Consider the following 25,636-nt stretch of genomic DNA (forward strand, 5'->3'; position numbering starts at 1 on the left):
TTAAAAGCACTAGCTTCTGCCCGCGACTTCGTACGCGGATCCTGTCCCTTATGCCAGCGACTACGGGGTCAGCAAAATCAAAGATCTGAACCGTCTGATATTGAATTTTAAGGGCCCGTTGACTTGAAAACAACGGAATACGGATAAACATTAGAAACGTTCCATATATTTAATTAAATTGGACTAAACAAAACGCTGAGAACTGAACCGCAATAGGCGTGATCATAGGGATAAAAGTAGTGATTCTAATAAGTCTGCATTTAAGTTATGTGGCAAAAATGTTACACGTATTATTACGTAAAAAAACATTAAATAGATGACAAAGTCGTGGTGACTTAGTGGAAGTCGTGGTGGTTTAGTGGGTAGAGAACCAATCTCTCAAGTATGAGCGTGCGTCTTTGATTCCAGGTCTGGCAAGTGCCTGCCAATGCAACTTTTCTAAGTTCGTATGTACTTTCTACGTATATTTTGGATACCAATAACCGTTATTTGGAGGGGATGTTAAACTGTAGGTTCCGGCTGTCATTGAACATTCTTGGCAGTCGTTATGGGTAGTCAGAAGCCAGTAAGTCTTACCAAGGTATGTTGGGTTGAGCGGGTAACCAGGTTGTGGAGGTCAGATAGGCAGTCGCTCCTTGTAAAACACTGGTACTCAGTTGCATCGTGACTGGAAGTCGACCATAACATAATTGGGACAAAGGCTCTTGAGATAATAACGACAATAATAATGAGATATAGGCACCGCAGGACATCTGAGGCTGATGACGGGGAGTAGCAACCCCGCGGGGCTATACTATATGCTGAGTTCTCCAGGGAGAGTATCCCCCATCTCCGGCCGGTCGGAGTGAACCATGACGGGGGTAGGTCTCACGCCTCTGGCTTGGCTTGGCCGTCCAGAGTGGAGTCGCTAGAGCAGGATTAGTAGCCCTGCTCGGAGGGTAGGTGCCTCATGGTAAGCACAGGGAGCGCGTAATCTGTGTTTAAAGTCCGCCGAGGTATCCTCACGCTTCAGGTTCCCGGGGGCCCAGTAAGTGAGGTGGCGAGTCTCCACCTGCCATTTTTACATGTACCATTGACATCCACTAACATCCCATCACAAATAGCCCAAGTAGTTTCCCTCAATAGTTAGCAATAGTTTAGCACAGAACCGGGGATTGTCTTTTTTTTAACGACGTCCACCGGTGAATGTCCTTGGGTTCATTTCTATAGTGTATAAAGGGATAATCGACGGTATTGTGTCACCATTTCATTAAAGTTGTCTCAAAAGGGCTTCAGCGTGTTGGCTTCGGCCCCACGTTTGCCTCCCAAAAATTCGGAACTCTGTAGTCCCGAGGTCTGGAAGAGACATACAAAATAATAATGAGATATAACGCAACAAAGTCGGAGAGTGAGGGCTCGTGACGCCACGTCTAAGTATGTAAAATTTGTACTAAGCAGTGACTTAACGAAGCGTTGTTGTATCTTCGTTATTATTTGTTTGTGAGAGAGAGAGAAAAGAAAAATACGTGTCCATTATTTTAGGATAGGATTCACCATACCTATTTCATAACATTCATTTCTATACATTTCAAGTGTAGTATTGCTCTTGAAGTTTCATATCAGGTGTTCCAGATCTTCGATGTTTATACATCAATAGAGAGTGCTTATCAGATTGAACCACTTTTGCTAAAACGTCATATCTTCATATGCTATAGTCTAGCTGGACTCCTGGAGTTCCACATCAGGTGTTTTACACCTTCAATTTGTATAAGTCAACAGAGAGTGCTTATCAGATTGAACAACTTTTGCTAAAACGTCATACCTCTATATGCTATAGTCTAGCTGGGCACCTGGAGTTCCACATCAGGTGTTTTAGATCTTCAATTTGTATAAGTCAATAGAAAGTGCTTATCAAATTGAACAACTTTTGCTAAAACGCCATACCTGTATATGGTACAGAGAAGCTGGGCTCTTGGGGTTCCACATCAGGTGTTCCAGATCTTCAAATTTATTATCTCAACTAAAAATGCTCATCACATGAAACAATTTTTGCCATGGCACCATTTTTATATCTCTTATAGTTTTGTTGGTCTGTTGGAGTTCTGCATCAGGTCTTCAAGTTTCGAAGATATATTATAGCCTATATGTTGACCAGGCTTAATACTGATACAACAAAGAAAAAATCATTGAAATCCGTTCAGTAGTTCCGAAGATTAGCGTGTACAAACAAACAGACATACAGACATACAGACATACAGACATACAGACAAACAGACAGAATTTTTTTTTTGGATTTGTGCTCCATTACTGTTTCTAAACCCCACCCAATTATTATTTTTTAAATATATTCAATGTACAGACACAGTTTTTTTACAGATTTATTATATGTATAGATTATTCAAAGAGCTTTAGAGAAATCAAACCTATTTTGTAACTTTGTGAGAACAATTTTTTTTTCAGTTCGAAATTCAAATGGAGTTTCCATACCATAGACTAAACTTAGAACTTCTAAAACAAAGGTTACAATAAAAATAGAAGTACCAAAACAATTACTCGCTATTAAAATAGCAACAAATCATATTTAACTAGCTCAGGCCGCGGCGTCGGCTGCCATAACTCTCGTTAGGAACACGGAGCTAATGGCTTATTGAAACCATATTGTTCGTGAATAACGAGCTGGCTCAGGGCGGCGATTTACTAGGATTTAACATCTGTTCTCCTTATCCCTCGGCTTCCGATAAATATCGAACTTAGTACGGATTGTGACTTTCACGATACTCATTATGAAAATATTATCATACATAAATATCATTTGAACTTTAGTTGGAGCTCCAAAATGTTTTTAGTATGATATTTTTTATCATATCCTCAAGAAAGTAGGCCTCCCCCAACGAATCTATGGTTTGTAGTCCTCAAAATATCACAATGCGCAGAAACGCCACTTCCTATAAAAATAATATTTTATCGAAAATCCAGAAGTGAACTGTCCCGCAACATGCGTGTCTGTTGAGATAAAAAGAATTATCTATTCAGGTTCCTTATTTTATAATTCGACCAAAGTTCTAATCTACATTAGTTATCTACGCGAAACAGATACCATATATCGCGGAAACGTCGCAAAAACTGTTTTGAAACTAATTTCATTTGTCTTCAATTTACTGACTTATGAAACGAATTGTGTTAACGCAAAGATAACGCAGTATTGCGAAGTTGGATTAACCATTTCAGGAAAAGTGCATTTTTTATTTTAAACTCAGAATTAAAATCGAGTTGAACACTAGCTAATAACCTGTACTTAGTTATTTCTTAGAAAATAAACCGTATGATGTAGGCTATTATTTTTCACACGCTTCAGAAAAGTACTGGCTTGGAAGCTTAACTTATTTCCACGGAACCATTAAGGCGATTACAAAAATTCACTTCTTATAAGCACTTTAATCAAATAGCGTGTATCGTATTTCGCCGTCCAGTGTAGTGCACGGCCCACCTTCCCATTGTGTCCCGGCATGCCACATGCACGCTGTGTAGATACATAATGGCCGTTTGTTTGCCATCGAGTGTACGCCGTATTCCTCGGTAAGCAAGCGACCTCCTACTACCTATCATGTCCTGGTACTCGTGGCAACTTTTTGTTTTTGTTCTGCTTGCTTTTTGGATATTTTTCTTTTGTAGACAGAAAGGTTTTTGACAGCTTCATATTTCTGTCCGTTTGTGTCCTAGGTCGCTATTAAGTAGACAACGTTTACTGCGGTAAGTTATACCTTAGTCTTATGACACTTCACCTCCAAGTAACCTGAGTAGGACTTGTTACAAATACAACATTTATGCTCTCTGATAAGGTACAGCAACAGAGTGGCTGTTATATTAATTTAATAACAAAACAATTTCCAAAGTCGATACCTCGAACACGGGGCCAAGCTCACTAAATATCTAGAACAGTCAGTAAAATTATGTATGAACCATTTAGCGGTTGCGCCACGAGCCGCGATCGAATCATATTAGAATCACAAACACACAATCTATCGTTGACTAGTAATGGCCGATGTAATTTGTAACAATAAATATTGCTACCATAAATAAACGTGGCAATTTGTTATAAAAATAACACAGATAACGTAGGTATAATGAGTTCGTTGGTGCACATTACTGCAGGACGATATTACGCGATAACCGAGCAAATCGTTTGATTTAATTGACGTTCATAATGTTTTTATTTAACTTTTTATTAGTTTGTTGTTTCATATCTGACACATTCATTAATGTTGTTGCTATCGTTCGACCACCTGTGATGAGATAACAGAGGAAAAGCAAAAATCATTGCAGAAACCTAAAACAGCTTATGAAAAGAACTTATCAAGGTATAGAATAGTATATTATACCTTTATGCGGTGACTCGCCAGTACCTACTTTAATTAAACTTTGTAGATCGTAACACAGAAAATTGCATCAACTTACTTATATGCAAGTTCTCAAAACTACACCCAAGTGAGTTTAGTAAAACCAGTATTTGTTTTTATGATCTAGAATTCCGTTCGTTATTAACATAAAACCTCATAAAAGTTTTATTGTTTTTTATTGTAATACGTTCTCAGATTTAGTCTAGACTCAGAACGGGCTTAGCATTGTAATGAAAGCGACGAAGGTCATATTCATTTATTATCGTTACAATCAATTGCGTTTAAACTTTTCTCCGCTATTTTATTCTAACCTTTTTCGAGCGATTTTTTCACCCCTTTAAGCGATGTGTATAGAACTTTTTGGTTGAACCATATGTCCTACCTACGGATTGTGATAAGCGGAGTAGAGATATAAATAGCTTTTATCTATTAACAACATATGTGAGTGATAAAAAAAGACTGAAATGCATAGATTGCTTTGGGACATTGACATTGTCAATCTATGCAGTAGCCCTATTTATAAACGTCTGGTGTCTAAGAATTGATTTCCAGTTTTCTTTAAATATTTGTTCAACTATTTCATCTAGTGTTACATAGAATAAACTCTGTAAAATCACCACCAAAAGCCCAAGGTTGATTATTGTTTAATAAAATATAATAAGTATCAAACATAGAGTCTCAAACTGAAAGCTGCTACGAATTATATAGGAAATAGATAAGTGATACTTCACTTCAGTCATTGATGTTAACAAACTAACACAAACACGATGCATTTTTTATAGGCTGCGTTCTATCACCCAATATTTTTATATCGGCCGTCACTATAATTGATTTAAGGCGCTCACCACACTATAAATCAGCTTTTATCTGCCCTTATCGCGCCCACTCCATTGTTTATGGTCGCGACTATCATCTATCATATACCATAGACTAAGCTTGTTTATGCTAGCGCCATCACCATTTATTAATTAATTATTAAGATGCAGTCGGTGATAACGTTGCTCGTTGAAATTGGCTTCTGTGTTGATTTTGTGAAAGCAATTAACACAGTTTTGTTTTAAATAAGCTTAGTAGGCGGACCCGAGGCAAATGATACTAACTACTACTACGCTTAAATCCAATATTTAAAGCTAAGTAGCTTTATCCTTGCTAGTATTATAAATGCGAAAATGTCTGTTGAACTTAAAATAACTAAATAAATGGTTATTTCTGGACACACAAGAAATATGATTCACATCTTTTCAAAGAATGCCTAACTAAATATTCAAATAAAGTAACCAGAAGTTTATATGTACTTGGTTATTTGGGCCACACGTCAAGACTCTTTGTTTTATTCCTACAAGGAGATTCGGCAGCCAGCCGGATTACAATGACGAATTGTTGGCCCTCTTTCACAGATTCCAGTTCAGTGTGCGTGGTTCCTAATACGGTCAACGCAACACGAAAAATGGCGACTTTATCCCAAGATAATCTATTCGAATGTTAACTTTTCCCACTAAAGTAAATGGACAGATACAATCTCGTCCTATAATTCCCGTTTTAAACGCGTTTACGTCTACCGGCGCCCGAACATTTTCCTTTATTCTCGTCCAAAGGCATGAGGAATCGAGAATGAGTTCATCTACTTACTGATCGGCCCTCTGATAGAATCTATCCGAGTGCCTCCGCAAACTTTAATCGATTTCCATTCGAGATTACAAGCCCAATCCGTGATTTAATAGAAATTTTACATTTACACAGCTCTCTGCGTCTCGTTTCAGAAAACGAGCATTTTTCCGCGACGTTAAGGAACGCGATGCACAGGCACACATTAATTTCCGTCACGTTGGAAACGGCAAACAGGAGGTGGGAAAATTTAAAATGCCTAAAGTGGATTCGCGTAAATTGATTCCGGACATCGAAGGAATACGACGAATAGGAGAGTAAATGTTTGACGGGAAATAATTTGAAAACGTTTTTCTAATTTATAAGGAGGCGGGCGGACGTTTACCGTAGCCCGCCCCGTGCTCACCCACGTAATTATTTTTGTAAAAAAAAAAACTCCTTAGAGAAAACCTACTAGCGCCATCTAGCGACAAAACTCGATGTTTAGCGTCCTCGGTCCTTGCCCCGCGCGCGTACCCCTCGCCCGCCCGCTTCGAAGAGAAGCGAACTCCGTTCATTCACTCATCCATCAGTCCCGCTCCGCGCGCCGCGGCGTTCATACGTGTTTAGTCCGCGTTCGATTTACGTAAACCCGATATTGTTTCAAACATACGCTCAGCTGATCTGTGACAATAAGTTCGTATACCGTCTACAACAGCAAAACGGACAAGCAACATAGTGAACTCGTGTGTGCTAACTAAAAACCGGACTGTTATCGAAAATATCTCGACGTTGAATGTAAAAATATACGGCGTCGCCTGAGACCCTTCGCACCGCGTGTGACTGATCGATATTTTAAATGATAACATGGATTCAATTAGGTGTTGTTTAAGAAGACGGTGAAGTAAACAGTGCAGTGAGAGTGTAGTGACGACGCCGCCTGGCGCCCCGGCTTGCTCGGCGGTAGGTAACCTATCTGCTATTGATTCAATGTCGATGTATTTACGTATGCAGGTATTTCAGATAACGCGTTTGGGATTTGTTTTGAGGCGATAAGTGTCCGTTTATGAGATATCACCGGTGTTCAGTACAGGCACGGCCGGCTGCAGTTCCGATGCATGATTTATCTAAGTATAGACTAGACGGCGACCGTTATGTACCTACCAAACACGACTTAGGCTTGTTATAATCTGGTCTAGATAACCTACATTACCTGTGTGGACTACATCTCGCTAACATTCATGTTCTATAAATCAGTCTCGTGTGCAGGGCATAAACACATTAAAGTTAGGATATAAATAATCATTGTAATATCACCCTAACTATATAATTGAACATTATGCTATCAAATTTATGACCGAAGACCCGACCCTTTCAAACTGCAGTTATTTATTCTAATAAAAATAATTTTATTACACAACATTCTCTAAGAGGAAATAAAGTATCGTTTAAGTGTGAAGTTTAATACAGCAATGGTTGTCTCAACGCATTTTAACACGTATAATTAATAATTCATGTGCAAATATAATTTTATTTACATGAAGAAACGGAGATAAAGTTTGTGTGGCGGTGCATCGGCCCGCCACCTGCAGCGCGTACACGCTACACAGCACCGCACGCCTACTTATTTATGCAGAAGTAAATAAGTAGCCGTCTATGCATCTATATCGGAACACTAAACCAACCTATAGGGTTCCACTGTCGATGCACTTTCTCATTTGCAAGTCGAAAATAGCTCGAAGCAACGCCACCGGCCGACTGAGTCACGCCTTTATTTACGAGCACCTACCTACCACTTTCCTCGGCCATCTTCCTGCCGAAGGGAGTATTAACTGGTCGCTAAGTGTCCGCGAATCTGCCCCGGCACCTACACGCGTCGGCACCTAGTAGGTGCACAACACGTGTCCACGCTTTATATTTATCGTTATTGCCGGTACATTGACGAAAGTGTTTTACGGCCTGTTAAAATGTTTACACTAGATCAACTTTATTGTGCTCCATTTTTAAATCTTCCGCGCTTGTTTATATTCCAAAATAACATTTTACATTTCCTACTAAAATAATAATGGTGATTAATTTACCAAGTCCAGTGCTAATGTGTAGGAAACACTGCGCCGCACGCAACTGGATAAAATAGTGTGTAATATTTACAATAATCATTAGATAGTGCGTCGTTGTTTGTATTCGCGAGGCGTGGGCGCGATGGTAAAAGCACCTCATAAAGCAGTCTAATCGTATACGTAAGCGTGTAAACAATCCCCAAGAACAGTTTCGAAATCGTTAAACACTGTTTCACATTCTCTAACACCTCCTAATTACAGGTAAAGCGCATTAAATATAATTAGTGCTTATTTGAATGGATATAAAGGCAGTGGTGCGGGTTCGACGGCCGGCCGGCAAACAGCGCGGGATCACACGCACGATTCACGCGTCCGACAATGCCGTGTTTGTTTCCCGGCTGTAGCTACACAAATTTGAGCTCGCATTAATTACCCACGGATTACACGGCGGCATATTTCACCATTGCACATTTTAATTACGTGCTACAATATTTCTTAAGATAAACCACATTTAATAGGTACATTTTGTCCAGCAATCGATTTAGACAACGTTTGAAGCCGGTGTCATTGCTGTAGATAAAACTGGATCTACTTCTACTCTTATCTTATCAATTAATTAAGTCTGAATCTGAGATATGCAAGGTCGATGAAATAATATCTCATAATAGTTAGGTCTATCTGAGTAGGAAGAGAGGCTACCTGTCTTGTTGATTTAATAAAAATATGCACAAATAACGCCATCAAAAAGGTAGGGTAACGAAGGAAAGTAAAATCCTACTAAAACACTACCTACCTATGTACCTATTTAGAACAGAGGAAAGCCTGCGCCTTTCTTGAAATTAGTTAAACTACTCGTATGAGCAAGGCCGCCGGTCTTGGGTCTAGTCTAGACTATAATACGTATATGCATACCATCCCTTCTCATCAGCAGCGTTTCAAAGGAAACGGCTACCTACCTACTATTGCGTTAATGTCATTTGTAGACGCGTCTAGGACACCACGTATCAGCATACGTCTAGCCGAAGTCAGGAGCCGAGCTACTATTAACTACATTAACGAGCGATGCACGCCCGCTGGGCTACCGTCCTGGCCGCCATTTATCAAATTATTTATACTTATACCTCCCCACGTATGCAGGCCACCCATAGCTTTACAAGGTCCACCAAAAAACGGACGCTTTCGACTTTTTTTACCGTTCAGAGTGTTTCGCTGATAACGCCTGGGCAGGTTTTTGCTTTTGCTCCTTTTCTGTGGACGGATATTCGCTAGGGGACGGACAAGAGCGTTTGGGTTTGATTGTTTTGGCTCTGACTAATAAGCTAGCATAGGTATCCGAAAAAACTAAGAATTATCTATTACATACGTAATGCAGAGTAATAAATAAAGTCCCGACAGACGCGACCGGGTCGTATTTCATAGAATATCGTGATAATGTTCGTAGACGGCGACGCGACGCTCCAGCAAACACACTTGAAAGCCAACACTTGGTGCTGTGAAGTTCCGATACGAGCCGTCTCAGCGTATGTTCACACCACTTGGAATTCTGCCCACACCGCCTCCAAGACGCAGAGACAACCGTATTTACATTAAAGTCTAGACATCGCAAACCAAATAGACCGTAAACGAACAAACTTCTGCATATAAAAAACAAAAACACCTTTATAAGTTGTCTAATCTGTGGCTCGTTTAAAAATAGAATTGGAACACGGTTTGGGTTATAATCCGTTAGGATCGGAACGTGGTTGTGGCCAGTATCAGGAATACGGTAGCGCGGAGTATGAACAGGCCATTCATAGCGATAACACTGGCTGTTGAAGACAAGTGCCCGTTAAACATCACAACACGTGGCGTACAATGAGTGTTTAGAAAATATTTGATCTGTTCGTTTGTTATTCACTTGCGGACGTTACACGAATCACTCAACTTCTACTTATGTAAAGGGTTTTGATGAACTTGTTTAGAATTTCTAAACAAGCTGTCATCGCGTGATTTGCTGTGGAAAAAGAAATTCACTTCATATAAAGAAACATGAATGTAAACGATCATGATCTTGCTAACGGAATTGAAATTGTTGAAACATTGAATAATAATTTCTGAAACGAAAAGCTTGAGCACCGTCGGAATGCAGCATGCATACGAAACTACAAATTTTACAAAACTCAGTACCTATTGTGTGTAGATACTATTTAATAAAAACCACTATGAAATGCTTACTTAATGTGCAAAAGCGTTATTATATGAAATGACTTGCTTTTGACTCACTTTTGACTTGATTTAGGCGTCGCCGATTCTCGAATCAAATTCATATCAAAAGGTTTACAGATAAAGTAATAATGAACAAAAAATGTATTATCTAGACAAATAATGATGCATGTTTGTGCCAAGCTAAGTGGATTATTAGCAATTAATCTCCGACTGGGACGACTTACTCAAGGCTATCTTGATAAAGATATTAAATTGTAAGACTTTGTTTGTCTTTGTAACCAACCCGCTATACATATACTTTCTTTCCTTCTAAGCTATATTTTAGTAGTTTTCCGCTATTTCGTAATTAATTATGTACAGCACTAATTATGTTATCTCCACAATTTGTTTAGCGTTTATCAGTTGAAGATAAATCTTATTTGAGCAATTTAATTTTTCAAACGATTGGGTTTTCAAGTTTCTTCTACCAATAACGATTACTTATTATCGAAAGTTAAACAAGTTTTTCTGAATAGAATTAATGATTCATAATAAATATAAGCTGCAGTTTTTATTGACTCTGCTTAACATGGGAGGTTCTCATTTTTTATAGAACACTTATAGCAAAAGACTAATATATAATTTTAGTAATCATTGTTTGTATAAGTAACGAACGATCAAATGATAAATCAATAATGTAATGACAGAAAAAACAAGCAGGAAAAAACAGAACATTCAATTAAAATATGCAGCCGCCATCAAACGATTTGAAACGGCCAGTCAGTCATTAGTTAGTGAGCACAATAACAATAAAGGTGCTTACAACAGCGGACTCGTAAAACAATCCATAACAAGGAGCCAAACTTACAATCAAACCTCTTTCTGTGTCACAGTATCGCGATACTGAGCCAATATCAATAAATCATGCGCGCCGATAACTCGCCGTAATTAAACAGCCAGTGATCGATCATAGATAGCGAGGTGTCCACCACTATCGCCGGCCCAGCTACATGTGTTACCACCTATGATAAACTACCAGGCACCACTGGCCCGTTCTTGTGCATGAGAAATTGTGGAATGCGATCTCTTTGCTCTGCTTTCTAATCAGAACTCTTTTTGAAGTGATCTAATTTCAAATTACATATTTATTCTTTTTTAGCACAGTGTTTAGATTTCATTTTCAAAATCAATGTGTATTGCATAACAAGCCGTGTTTAACAGACTAGCCACAAGCAGACGTTTCACACTCCACGCTTGCGCTACGTACGCCTACGTACCGATAAAGAAACTTATTTTTTCATACGATTTGATATTGTACGTTATCAGCGCGTTATCTTGCAATCTGGGTACACACTATACCTTGTAACGATGCTCTATTACAACCGAACTACATGTTTTTGACAAAATATCAATAACCCGGGCCAGCGCCATTATCGCGTACCTGGATATCTTTTGATAATTCTAATCTTGAGCGCCTGAATTTCTAGGAATTTTTGGATTAAGAAAACGTAAACCATTTTCATTCAAAAAGCCATGAACAGTTATTACGTAGACAGGGCAAGTAATATCTGATTAAAGTGAACACTAGAAAGTGGTAAGTACGGGATAGTAAAAACTCAATAAGAATGTAGAAATCGATACCGTCGGCGCCGTCGTTACTATCTAGTATGTAGGCAAAGGCGTCTCGCTGACAGCCTGCGAGGCTGGTAATAAGCTCCATCGATGAAACTTTTATCAGATGTCAAGCGAGATATACGATCGTAATGTACGGCTGTTTACGTTAGCGCACCAAATTATATTTATGTTTTATTATAAACAATATCGCTGACGGCGCGATGACTCCCCGATTTAGTGCTGCAATAAATTCGCATGGAAATTTAGCAAGCCCACTCGGTATTGTCCAAATATTACGGCGAACCAACACTGCACGCAGGGTATTTTCGTTTAGAGCCATTAAATCGAGATGCGTTCCATCCAGCTCGTTCAAAAACTACACGTGGGGGAGTTGTTTTATGGCCGCATTTCGTGTGACGCACGGAATTTCGCCAGGGCATCGATTATTTGAACAAACAAGCCGGGTAATAAATCATCCGCTCCCGGTTACCTGCAAGGGATCGATACGTAAAAAGCCCCTTTTTGAAACAAAAGGGAGTGACATTTCTAACGATGCTCTACTACCGTGCTCGGGTTACACTTGAATTGATCAAAGATCACTAGGAATAGAGTCGTGCCTCGCTTCGGGCGATGATGATTCGACCAGAATACAGTAATTGAAATCTTGAAACATGTACCTACAATGTTAACAAAGCGTTCAAATACAACTGACTGTAGAGGAGTGTGCCAAACTACCGTTAAAGTTCTTACAATTGTCTAATCACCGTCGCTACGGTTACATTTTACCAGAAACATGGACATAAATAATGTACGCGAGAAGAATTGTCTCCGAGCTCGTGAAATTCGCGAACATCAAATTCATTTTGGTGACGCCGATGTCCATTGTTCCCGCCGCTTCAAGCACCGTTACACCGCCATTGTTACGATACGTCCTTGCTTTCTTAAAACAAAATATTATAAAAATTATATTGCAGAAATATTTGCAAGCATCTCGTTCAGGTACACAGTCATTGTCTTTTGTCCATTAAGATTTTATTGACCCAAATTACTTGGGGACTATTCTACGAGTCTGGAATGAAGAAATGAAAGCTTATTATAGTTCCTGAATGCTACAGCTTATTATTCGCTACTTTTATGGTCTTCCTTTGACTGATGTCAGCATTAGTTAGCACTGAGTCGTAATTACTTTGTTTTAAAGTCATTTTACTCTTGCTTTCAACGAACTCTACAAACAAATGGCCAATTTGGGCGTTAAGAGAACTTTTACGATTCGGTCCGCGTTTGCGAAATTGTTGTGGTGACAAAACATTCAAAGACCTAAATTCCTGAGGGACCGAATACTTGCGCGGAGTGTATCCTCTATATCAGATTGAAGTGTGAACGCTAAGACCTAAAATTGTAACCTTTTGAAGGGGTGCGAGTGAGATACGGGCATTCCGGTCACAGGCGCGTGAATAGCAGCAGTTGTATCCACACGGTCGCGCTTGTATCTCGCGCCGGATATCCGTAAATCTTACCGGCCATTCTCGGGAATATCGGACGCAAACGACAAACATCTGCTGACTGACCAGATGAGATCTACCTGCCAACGTACACGATTCGCTTGCCAAGTTTTTTTCTGTAAATATGGAATCGGCTCATCGGATTGCCTGCCAAGAGATTATAAAATAGGTGATGAATATCATGATTTCAACAAATATTAGCTTCTTTTTCTTGATTTATTGTGTCATAAATTCAAATGTTCAACTTTTAAAGTTATAATTGAATATTAAAAATCGTATTCATGACACTGACTATCTGGTACACTCGACACAAAAAGTTTGTCGTTCATTTCACAATAAAAGTTGTAATGGAACTAGTCGCGTTTGATACGATCGCATCGCAAAAATGTGGAGTCGCCACAACGGCCCAACATTTACATTAAAATGTCATAAAGCCGGTTGTGGAACACATTTTTTCAATATAAAAGATGGCTGCCATCTGTTGGCGGAATTTGGTGGTTTGATAAATATTGTAAGCGGATTTTAACACCTAGTGTCAAGTGAAATCAATTACGGCAAATGTAACGCGTGTTTACCCTGGAATTGCGGTTACGCGACCGAATAGCACACAACATATTCAGCGCGGCCAGCATTTAAACACAGAACTGAATACAGAAATTGGTTTGAACGTAACTATTAATTTAGGCAGCAAATTCGAAGGGTATTTGCTCTGTTATTACACAAAATTAACTTCGAGCGGAATATTCACAACCAACTTTCTCTGTGTAAACCTTACAATGAGGAAAGTATGCACAATTTCAATTTTGTTCGCTTTAAAATCACGCAAATAGTTTTCCCAAACAGGCTCGTGAATTTTGGGTAATAAGTCATTTAAAAAGTTTAAATTGGCAATATCAAGTGTCTGGCGGTGCAGGTTGGAGGCGGTGGGCAGGCTTAACCCTGTTAACTATGACCGGCCAAATTGTCCTCCTTCCTCGGGGTTACTCCGGGGGCCTAAACTAAGCGGGAAAGCGGCAGACGACAGATTTGCGAAACTTCCACGACAGCTCTGGGAACATAATGAACTAGATATTATTACAGTTAGAGGAAATGCACGTAATTGAAGATGTGACTGAAATGAAATCCAATTTTTACATGATTTTTTTGTGAATTTAGACACCATGAGAGGTAATTGACAAATTGTAATTTCAAATGTCCTAAAGCTCAGATATTGATGAATCAGAATAACTTGGGTCTTGACAGACAATTTTAAGGCAGAAAGTACTCAAAGCTTTAAAATTTACCGAATCAGTTGTTTCAATCAATTTTTCTAAGCCTAAAATAAAATTCAGACGACCCTCTTCATGTCTACGTGACTTTTGATTCTAAGATAATTTGACCTTTCCGCCGTCGCTTGTCAATCAATCCCCAGCTTTAGCATAAGTTTGATTTGTCAAGCGGAAAATTGCGAGGAACGAGGAAACGTTGACCCCCGCTGATTGCGTTACATCAGCAGCCCACGGCAATACATACGAATATATCATACCTTGCAATATAAATATAGGACTCGTTACTCAAACCTTTTTTAATACTTCTGTGTAATAAAGCTTCAGAAACTCACTCATACGAAAGAAATGGGTTGGACCATTTGTACGTTTTATTTTTAATCAAGGAAGGTCCTAAGCTCAGGTCCTTTTAAATATCCCAAATAAATGGGATCAATTTCTCTTCACCATACAAAACCAATTTCAGTCTAGCTTTCTGAAAACTGTAGTACAAGCTAAATGCATTTTAACCAAAAAAAATATTCTAGTTTGTTTTTCTTCTAACACGAATTCAACTAAGTTTACTTCTTTTTATAAGCCTTAACGGTCGAATCAAGATGACCTGAAAACATTTGACCGATTCTAAACAGATTCGTGCTTGGCTGGGTCACTTTTAATCCATTAAAGTATTGCTTCTAACAGTACCCAATATTATTATGCTAACTGTTTCTAACTGGACAGCGAAATATTCGAAAATTAGTCATTTGTTTCGTTATGTTTGTTTTGTCACCAGTGTACGTTAACAGGGGCAGCGGAAATTGCGATTATTATATAGAGATACGCATTATCCTCATTAATTCGGCATTAGCTTTTGTAAGCGACTGCACTGCCGGGTAACTAAAACTTTTATGTCATATTATCTGGATCATGGATTAGGTATTTGATTAGAGCCAATTTGTGTAAGCTTTGTTTACACATGCACATTGTAATAAAATAAATCAAATTATTGCTGACGTGATTCGTGTTATTGAAGTTATAAAAAAATATGTTATTGAATAATAAATTTATAAGATAGATATCTTTGTAAACGCTTTTGTTTGATAGTGTCTCCACAAACGTGCGCGATTCTGTCTTAAAAAAATTTGTCATGTCTTGTCAAGTTGTGCTCTTAAAAATAAAACAAATATTATAGAAATCTAACGACTTTTAATTAAAATATTGCCGAATCCCAATATATGTTTAAATATATGAAAAGACGTTCACAATTTTTGGTTTCTAATTTACCTTCCAATCGCTATCAGGAACTCCTTCAACAACAAATGGCGATCACAAAAGTCTTGCTAAAACATTCGCCGTCGCCTCAACATCAGTGCAGACACAAGACAGACGGAACCACAACAATGGGCTTCCGTGGAACGCACGGGACCCTGAAAACAGTGTAAATAGTAAATACAGACTGAACATCAAACACGAGGCACTATTGTTTCTGAAGACACGAAGCCTGTTTACTAAATAACACTCGAATGGCAATACGTTGATGTCAGCTATTTACACTGAAAGAAACACCTTACTGAAATCGTCTATGAAAGTACTAAACATCCGTACAGTCGTTTGTAATTTTTATATCATTACAAGCCGAATGTTAACGATATTCTTTGTAACACTCGTACTGTTCAAATCTTTATTGATCTTGATAGAATACAAGGATCAACCGTAAACATTGTTGTCAACACGTAAACAGGGCTTCTTTACTGAAAAACATTGAAGGTGACAGATTAGCCATACAGGCAGACTCCGTCTATTGATAGCCGTCGAGTTTCTCCGCTAAGAAAACACCATAAAGATAAGGCGGTCCATTTCACATATGTACAAGTTTTCGCTGATACCTACCCCACAGGTCATTGCCCCCGGCAGCCATTTTACTTGCTTCCTTTACGGGGTGGGCAGACCTCCTAGCTATTGGCGCACGGCCCATTAATCACGTAGCTCTGTACGCATTTAGCATGCAAGAACCCAGGGTGACTCATTACTGATAATGTTACAATGGGCCTTTCTTGCGTCTGCGCAGGCGATCGACGCCTTGTCACACCATATACTTGCTCTAATGATAAAATATTTTTAATCATTATTAATGACAATGGGGTATTGATCGGTATCTATCCTCGATGTGTACTGAAACTATAACTATCTACCTTCTTATATGAGTGGGAAACTGCACAATAAGCCCTTCATTGTGCGATCACCATATTTTTCATAATACCTTTACAAAGCGCTTATTCTTTTTATTCGCTATGGAGTGAGATAAGTGTATCTTAGCCATACATATCAGTAGCACAACAGTTTACTGTCCATCTTATAGATACTCTTCAAGAAGTTTAAATTCCAGTCTCCTAACAAACGAAAATGATGATGTCTATTATTATCCTACACATTTGGGTTGTGAAACGAACTTCTCAGCACAACAATACAATGTACTCTCACTTGTTGACACCACAGTCCAATTTAAAGAACTTTCCTCATTTATCTTCCACAATCAACGTTATAACCGTTCTGAATGAGCCTCGTTAAACGCTACAATACTCACGATTTGACCCACAATGCAAATAAACCAAATGACTGACTACTTTTTACTTTCAAACTTTGACTGTTATTAAAGCGGTATACGGTGACACTTCGGAATAAACAAAACGCGGTCTTTTCCACAATTTATTTGAGGGAGTCAAATGTGAATCGTTTATAAATTATCTTTCCGGGAAAGGTAGTGAATAATTTCACAATAAGCTCATGCCAGATTCCTATAAACAAGAAACCTTTCGTTTTGCATAAGATACATAGAATACTTTTGGGTTAACTGTCTGGATTTAGTCTATTTCATTAAATACATTTTAAGTGAGTAGTTCGTTAGTAGCCGCGTGCCATGTTGTGCTCACTATCGCTAACTTATCGTCTACAGCTACTTGTTTCTTTCCCATTGTTAGTCGACCTGCTTTTAAATGGTAAGAAATTGCTAAATCACTTAGTTAATGTTCACTTAAGTGGATTCACGCCACTTCTTGTCTTACTTGCAATGCCAATTTTAGCTTTTAAACTGTTAATAGACTAACAAAAACTTGTAATATTATTCCAAAGATCCGTAACTACAAGTCCATTAGATCTAAGATTCAAATATGATAATAGTCAGGCTGCTCAAGACCCAAGTTTAACAATATCCCTCCTTCAATAAACTGAAGCTTCACTTACACTTCAGTCGAATCAAAACTTATCCTATTAAACTTGTTAATTAATTCTAAAACTATTTTCCGGTTGTACAGTTGTTTATGTTATACCGATACGTCAATCAAAGTCTGTCTATTTATCACATATATTCGCGGCGGCATCGGTACATCACACACAATAAGCGCAAAACATTTCTGACTCGCGCCTGTTAATCTTCTAACCTCACAACGTGTCCATCAAACAATATTCTCGTTAAGACATAAAAAACTGCTTAAACATTGCCAAAAAATAACTTTGAATATCTTAGCATGTAACATGAACATCAATCATGCAAATAAGTTAAAATAAGGCTTCGTAAAAAAACGAAAACGACTAGTAACATTAACGAGGCGTATCTTGTTTAATACTCGAGTTAAGCTTGTTGTTTTTGTTCAGTTTCATGTAATAATTAACTGTTATGTTCCCATGGTTGAGCGTCGGAGATAACAATGTATCTATGTGTTGCCGTAGATTGCTCATTGATCTCGAAGGGAACTATCTTACTATGTAGATGTAATAGCTACAATCAACATTGTACTTGAATAGCGGATGACGTCATCTGCATAAATCTCAGTTGTTACCGCTACGCTGCACCATGATTGTGATTATAAACTAGATAAACTCTGAATTTAATCCCGCACATAATTTTCTATTGAAATAGTTGAAGGATGGTGAAAGCAGATTCAAAGGAAAATATATCGTAAGACCAACTAGATACACAGACACATTGATTATCGCGACCACATAGACCCATAATTCACAATATTATCCGAAGCATGAACAACGCCCTGCATGATACAGCGGCACATAAGTCAAAATTCCGATGTTCTGCAGAAGTGTCGCGCATACCATGCGGAGCCAGGTTTATAGGTGGTAAACACGGAACTGACTCCTGCGGCCTCCCCGATCCCGGCTTTACGGCCTCGCTCGTAAATTATTTTGATGTCACTCTGCATATTATTGCGCATTCCGTGGGTTGCTGGTAACACTTGCCTCTTTAAGGTAGGGCTGTGAGAGAAAGCTAAGACCAAAGTACTATGTCACCATGTAGTAATAGACGTCAGTGCTTGACAACAACTGATTTATTCATATAAAAACTCATTACACAACAACTCCCCTTTTAAGAACATAACACACATACACTAAGTACATAGTACAAAAAAAGTGCAGTAAAGAACTTTTGTATTACCATTTCTCTACAAGCTTTTTTAAGTTTAGAACGAAATTAGTGACCTTTCGGTAATGTGCGTCGGGACAGTGTCACCATTAGGGTAAAAGCACAAAAGCGTCAATGCTCCCTAAGTTCAGGCCATAACTCGCCCCCAGGTGGGCCCGGACGCCCGTTTCTCATAGCTAAGCGCAAAATGGACGAAGTTTTAAACTTGAGCTACTTTAGAGTAGAATTTAGCTGGTACGTACCAATTTAAATCGTGTACATACAAGGAATATTGCCCAGTGGTCACAGGAAGCGATCGCTCGTAAAATAGCATTCGACGACGACGCAACGGCGTCGAGCAAGTCGCAGCGTTTTTACGACGCGACCGCGGCGACCACGGGCTGCGTGGTCGCGAGATGTGGGCTCGGTCCATTGTGCAGGCTCGTAAATAAAAACAACTATAAAATTAAAGCAATAATAGTTTTATTGTAGGGACGGAGGCCGTTATGGTAACGCGTTGGGTGGAACGGAAATATTGAGACACCATTTGTTTATGCACTAAAACTTAAATAATTAGGTACTGAATATCTTAGGAAAATCGTCTAAGACACCAATGTACAACAATTCATGTACCTCGCCGTAACGTCGGTATGTAATGGGATAAACGCCGTCATACTCGTAATTACGCCGCGATGCTAACTGCTAATCCGGGTGTTTAAAAACTAGCAATTTATTGGCGTAACGTGCTACAAAATATCTGAGATATGTTAATTGGACGCATAGACACCTCACTGTAATTGAATCTATAGGCTTGAGCTCCATATTGTTCAGTTTTTATCTGGCTAACAAAATTGGCGAATATAATTTTATATCTCATAACTTTCTAAGCTCAGCTCAGCTTACTATGTGTATTGGAACTTCTATGACCTATCTGACGAAATTTCTGTAATCGACTTTACAAAGGATTAACGTGTTGATACAATTACTACATGCGGCAGTCTCCAGATTAACCCGCAGTGAGTCCAACCGGTATACAGAGAATATTAGAGGCGTTCAATCGAAATGTCTTTAGAATTGTGTTCACCAATAAACATACTATTGGCAACACATTCAAAATTAGCTTTGCAACATATCCCACACACATCTGAAAATACCCTCACAAAACTTGGTGTAAAATTAAATCTAATTAGATTGCATGGACATGTCGCTAAAAAAGCTAGCTAGGAAGATTTTGCCGACAAAAATCAAATCTAGCATATGATAATTTTATTCATTGTGTTGGTACATATATTATGTTGATGTGACGAGTCGCGCAGTGTGTTGGCTAGTGTTGCCCAAATGCAAGAACAAGACGAGACTTAGCCAGTCTTGGTCTTGGTCTTGCGCCAATACACCTGGTCTTGGTCTTGGTCTTGGTCTTGCGCTCCCAGTCTTGGTCTTGGTCTTGGTCTTGCAGCAAGAGTCTTGCAAGTCTTGCAATTACCTATTATTCTATTACTATTTATTAAAGTTTACTTTAAATCTTAGAAAAACGTATTAGAATTTATTCTTATATTTATTTATTTAGAAGATTTGATAAGAAATTCGAAAAATCAACTGACCTATATGTCGTTTTCCATGGAAGTAACTGTTTCTTAATAAACATTTATGATTTATAAGCTTACATTTGCTAAAACATGTAAAAAATGTAAGAAATATAATGACTAAATGTACAATAATAGTACCTAAGTAATTAGTTTAAAACCATATAAGTAATCAATATTATAATATATACTTACTAGAATGAATTAATATGACATCTACTACCTATCCTTACCATTTTATCCTAATCATAATACTACTTGCGTGATCAGTATAATGTATTCATTTTCATTCTAAGCACTCTGAAACTTATTTATTCTTTGGAACACCTGTAGGTACTCTACTAGGAAATTATTTTGCATGAGTATACCTACGCCCTATGGCGGCAATCAAATAGTGTCAAATGTTATGATTTCGGCGTGGCGGCAACGATTGTTGTAGATTTCAAAAGAAGCCGCCGGCGCGTGTATCATAACCATGTACTTCCGAAAAGCGGCAAATTTCTTTGAGAAGTAAGTACAAAACCTTTGATGCCGCATTATCAAAGTGCCGATGGTTAAAACATAACTATGCATGCACTCAGTTTGATTATAGATATTTTTTTATTCGCTATGTTTATGGTATTAGTCGTAATGCGCATAGGTCCAGTTTTTCATATTCTTTGATACAGTTTTTTGCGTCTCATAGAATTCCTAAGCGTACCTACCTATACACCGAACTGTTACACCTAACTACTCAGTGAAATAGCGCTAAGTCCTAGCTGCAAGACGCAAGAGTCTTGCAGGCTATGTCTTGTTCTTGCTCAAGTCTTGCACGGTCAGTCTTGGTCTTGGTCTTGCTAAAAATACGCGGTCTTGTTCTTGGTCTTGGTCTTGCAAAAACGCAAGAACAAGACCAAGACTGCAAGACCAAGACTGAATTTGGGCAACACTAGTGTTGGCCCGGGGATGCGCGCGCGCTCGTAAACTGCGCGTATTGATTGCGAACATTTGCCCACGTGCACACGTCGTTTGTACGCATTTTCATTAGCAACAAACGTAGAAATGTGTGGTCCCAGTTGTGGGAGATAGCGGGGATAAAACATCATCTTAAGTATACAATTCTTGCATTCGGAACTCCACTAACTTAACGACTTTAACTTAACTGTGATTAGTACATTGAAGGCACCCATAAAAGGAGTTTCGGAATTTATAAATGCTTTGGCCAGTAATGGCAAATATTATACCTACTTCGCATTAAGACAAGTGGTATTAAAACTATAATTTACATTATCAATGCTGAGAGAAGAACATTTTTAACTTCTCGAGCGCTTGGCATTGACGCTGCAAGATCATAAATAGCACCAGCGCAGGACCCGCCCACGTCAGTAACTTGTCCCAAAACATAAGTCTATAAGCTTTTAAACAGTTTGGCAGCCGGCCAGGCGATCGGGCATCAACCTCGGAACACCACGAATATATGCCAATTTCGAACCTAATCGCCAGCCAGATGACAAACACTAAGTAAAATGACACCTAAGAAGTGTTTCTTTTATGACAACTTTTTGTAATTTTTTGTGGCACGCTGCCAGTCCCGACCAGGATGCAGCTCATTTATTTCAACTCAAAGACTTTTCTAATGCCAAAATAATCTATAAAAGCTGTCAAATATTTATGATAAATGTAACTTTCTATGTGAGATTTACTAGTAGCGATATAATGACTTGAGAAACAGCTCAATTCGTGTTCTGCGTGTACTTGTTAGACGGTCCCGCGAATATGTTCGGAGTCGATTCCGATCATTCGTCGAGTTAACGCAAAGCCAGGACGCGGAACTAATACAAATAGCCCAGTTCTGGATAAGTCAATAAAATTAGGTTTAACGCAAACACGGCAGGAGCCGGCGGCGGCGTGCTGCACTGCGCGCCGGGAACACGTTCGGGCTATAAGGTGTCGGTGCTGGTCGCGATGCCAACTATTACTATTTCCAGTGAAGCGGAATAACCGTGCGACTGTAATAAAGGGTAGGGCACGCTCGCATCGACAGCGGGTATTGTAAGAAAAACTACGCACTAATTCCCTGAATGCAATTTTCATTCGCTTAGCTAGTCATAGCCTATTCATTGTTGGAATTTTTTTTTATAGGTCACAATGCAATGCAGTTGTGTAGCGTCAAATTGGCTTACAGTCAATAACCATACATAGCTGAAGGTGTATCAATCAACACTGACTCATGTTAAAGACCCTTGTTGTCACATGCATACGAGTAGCTAATCAATATTTAGTCGACATAGATGAGACAAGATCACAAGACCATTGCAATTTAAATGAGGAAGTCGGTTCGGTTCCTTAGTTTAATAGGCTAGACACCCGTCGAGTTTGGTTGTCTCCTTTTCTAATCCTGGAGCTAATGAACTTTGACTCATTAGAAGGTTCGTCCCCGCTGGCGGTGTGACCAGACCCTATGTCTGCATACGCGTATCGTACCGGGAACAGCTCGGTTTTACGACGGCGTTTGTTTATACAACTGCGATACGATTCGATTCCATTCAATTCAAATCGTTGCCTTATTAAACGCATAATGCGCGTTTTTACGCTTCATTAGCGCGCAGACCGTTATGCGCTGCGAACGTCTACATGGCGGAGCTATTACAAAAAATGTTAGCTTATCTTTCCTAGGTCTAGGCTTTTATGGCTACTGAGAATGTTGGACGGAGCCAGTGCTTCTGACTGCGCGCATAAATTAGTTTATTCTCGCAGTTTTGTCTTTAACAGACTAATCTGACCAGCATTCATGAATACCGAACCTTACAGTAGCTGGGAACTGTAGTAAGGAAAACATTGCCTTAGAACTCGCTTATAAGAGTTAGCACCACACAAATTGCAGGTCATGGGAATTGCCCACCATGTACAGCTAATAATTAACTATGCATATTACCTATACATCGATGAAACGTCCTGATGTGTGGGTACATCGCACGCTCTATCAATGATCAAACAGCTCGTACATCCGCGCCTGCACATTACTATTACAACTTTATGAGGTTTCATTACACGCGGATTAAAATAGAACCAATACCAGTTATAATAACAAATAAACCGTTAGACATTAACCATTCATTGCGCAGTTTACATTGTTGTTAATCGTGTTGAATTATTGCGTGTCGTACAATAAACTCATTAATATATTGGTGCAGATAACTGACATTACAAAGGGTCTTTAGCAACAAGCAGATAGGAGTAAGCCATTATATTATCAGTGGGTAATCGTCTCCTGGTAAACGGTGAGCGACCCAGCCCATCCTATAATAATCACTTAGGAGTCGGGGCCGAGCTCGGCACGAGATAAAAACGCCTCACCAAGCCTAATCGGTACAGAAACAGATCTCTATAACATTTTATTAGTCTAAAAACCCCCGTATGACACGGTACACGGTGCAGGCAACAATTAAGTGAGTGTAACCACAGAATTTTAAATAGCTCACGGCTAATTTAATTTAACGGTGGAATCAGTGTTGTCTGTTGTAGCCATGTGTCGATATAACGTGTCGTTAAAAGCGCATTAACCGACAGTTCGGACGACAAGCGCGACGACCAAAACACAGATTAAAACTACTGCTTGTAGATCGGATAGGGCGGTGAATTTGTACCTAATTTTAATTATTAGGTTTTTTGATGTTTTGTAGCTTTGTCATATTAAACTCTGCTATGTTACTTAACAACTCACAATTTAATTAGCATCCCACAAATGGAGATAAAATAAAAATAATGAAGACTGGCAAACACAGTGCCAAATCAATCAGTATTTGGCATCATAACTGTTAGCATCAGTGCGGGTCACGGTACTAGGCAGGGTTCACGTCCGTTTGCAGCATCCTTTCTGCACGGGAGTGAGCATCACATCACCGTCGCACATGTTGCTCCAGAAATAAATAAAACTATTTAACTCTACTGATACGCTGCCGAACTGCGCCAGCGTTCCAACCCAAAGCTTTTGATTTTTACATTCTTTTTGTTCTTTATTACAGTTAAATCTATTTTTATTACGTACCATTAAGAAGCTCAGTAATGTTTAATGACAGGTTTATAAGTATTTTCAACTATTTGTAGACATAACAGAAAATTAACGATAGCAAAAAAAAAATATTTTCTTCTCATTTTCTATTATTTTCTTCATTGTGACGCAAGTGTGTTTTTCTGTCATTAATAAGTTGTAAGCGGCACCGTTTGATGTAGCTAATGTTTGTATTGACCTAATTAACAAAAATATTGACCGCGGATACGATAATTGCTTATAAATTAGAAGAATTATTATCAGCTCGTGGTAGCTATTGCCAGATATATAAGAAGTTGCCGCCACACAGTATCAACACTTACGCGATATGCGTGCTCTGTAACACCGTGAAATCATTCGGAACTAGTCGACTGTACTATAAGAAACATTGTAGTGTAAGTGTCGTTGCAATCGTAACAGAAATGTTCACATCATAAATTTTGAGCACTAATTCGCCACATAAAGGGTTTCCCAAACAATCCAGCACAATAATCGGCAAGTTATCGACATCGTATGACAATAAACGAACGGTAGTCGGTGCACAATGCGACGCCAGATATTGTGTAATCTGCGTGTTCCGATAGCCGGCGATAAGCTGCGATATCGGCCAGATTGCCGATACAACTATCTGCCATATAACTACCTGGAGACTGACGCTCGCATCAACAATAACAATCATGTTTTACTCATCATTCTCAGTGAATCCCGATCATTCTGTACACGATACCAAGATGGATCACTTTATTGAGATTCAGATAGCATTTTATAGATTCGTTGTAATATTTATGTGTTTTAATAGTTATTTGTTTTGTTTCCAGATGCGGGTGTGATAGCAGCATGACGATGTGGTTGTGGTGGGTGGTGAGTGCGGCGCTGGCGGCGAGCGGCGAGGCGCTGCAGCCGCGCTGCCAGGAGATCACCATCCCCATGTGCCGCGGCATCGGGTACAACCTCACCTCCTTCCCCAACGCGCTCGACCATGACACGCAGGAGGAGGCCGGCCTTGAGGTACCTATTATCTCCTTTTTTCTTTTTAAACGGGCCATTC

General features: G+C 39.1%; 1 protein-coding gene across 3 annotated transcripts in view; it reads left to right on the top strand.

Moving 5' to 3' along the window:
- LOC124634952 (frizzled-2) overlaps positions 1-25,636 on the top strand; it is a 53,227-nt gene that overhangs the window by 24,686 nt on the left and 2,905 nt on the right. The window contains exons 1-2 of one of the 3 annotated variants that reach the window (XM_047170652.1): positions 6,554-6,927; positions 25,407-25,596. In XM_047170652.1, the coding sequence (XP_047026608.1) occupies positions 25,426-25,596 (171 nt within the window). In that variant the 5' untranslated portion in view covers positions 6,554-6,927; positions 25,407-25,425. Of the gene's footprint in view, positions 1-6,553; positions 6,928-25,406; positions 25,597-25,636 lie in introns of those variants that run through there. The other 2 variants (XM_047170651.1, XM_047170653.1) reach the window with 2 other exon arrangements.

This window comes from Helicoverpa zea, chromosome 12 (assembly GCF_022581195.2).
Source record: "Helicoverpa zea isolate HzStark_Cry1AcR chromosome 12, ilHelZeax1.1, whole genome shotgun sequence".
NCBI lineage: Eukaryota > Metazoa > Arthropoda > Insecta > Lepidoptera > Noctuidae > Helicoverpa > Helicoverpa zea.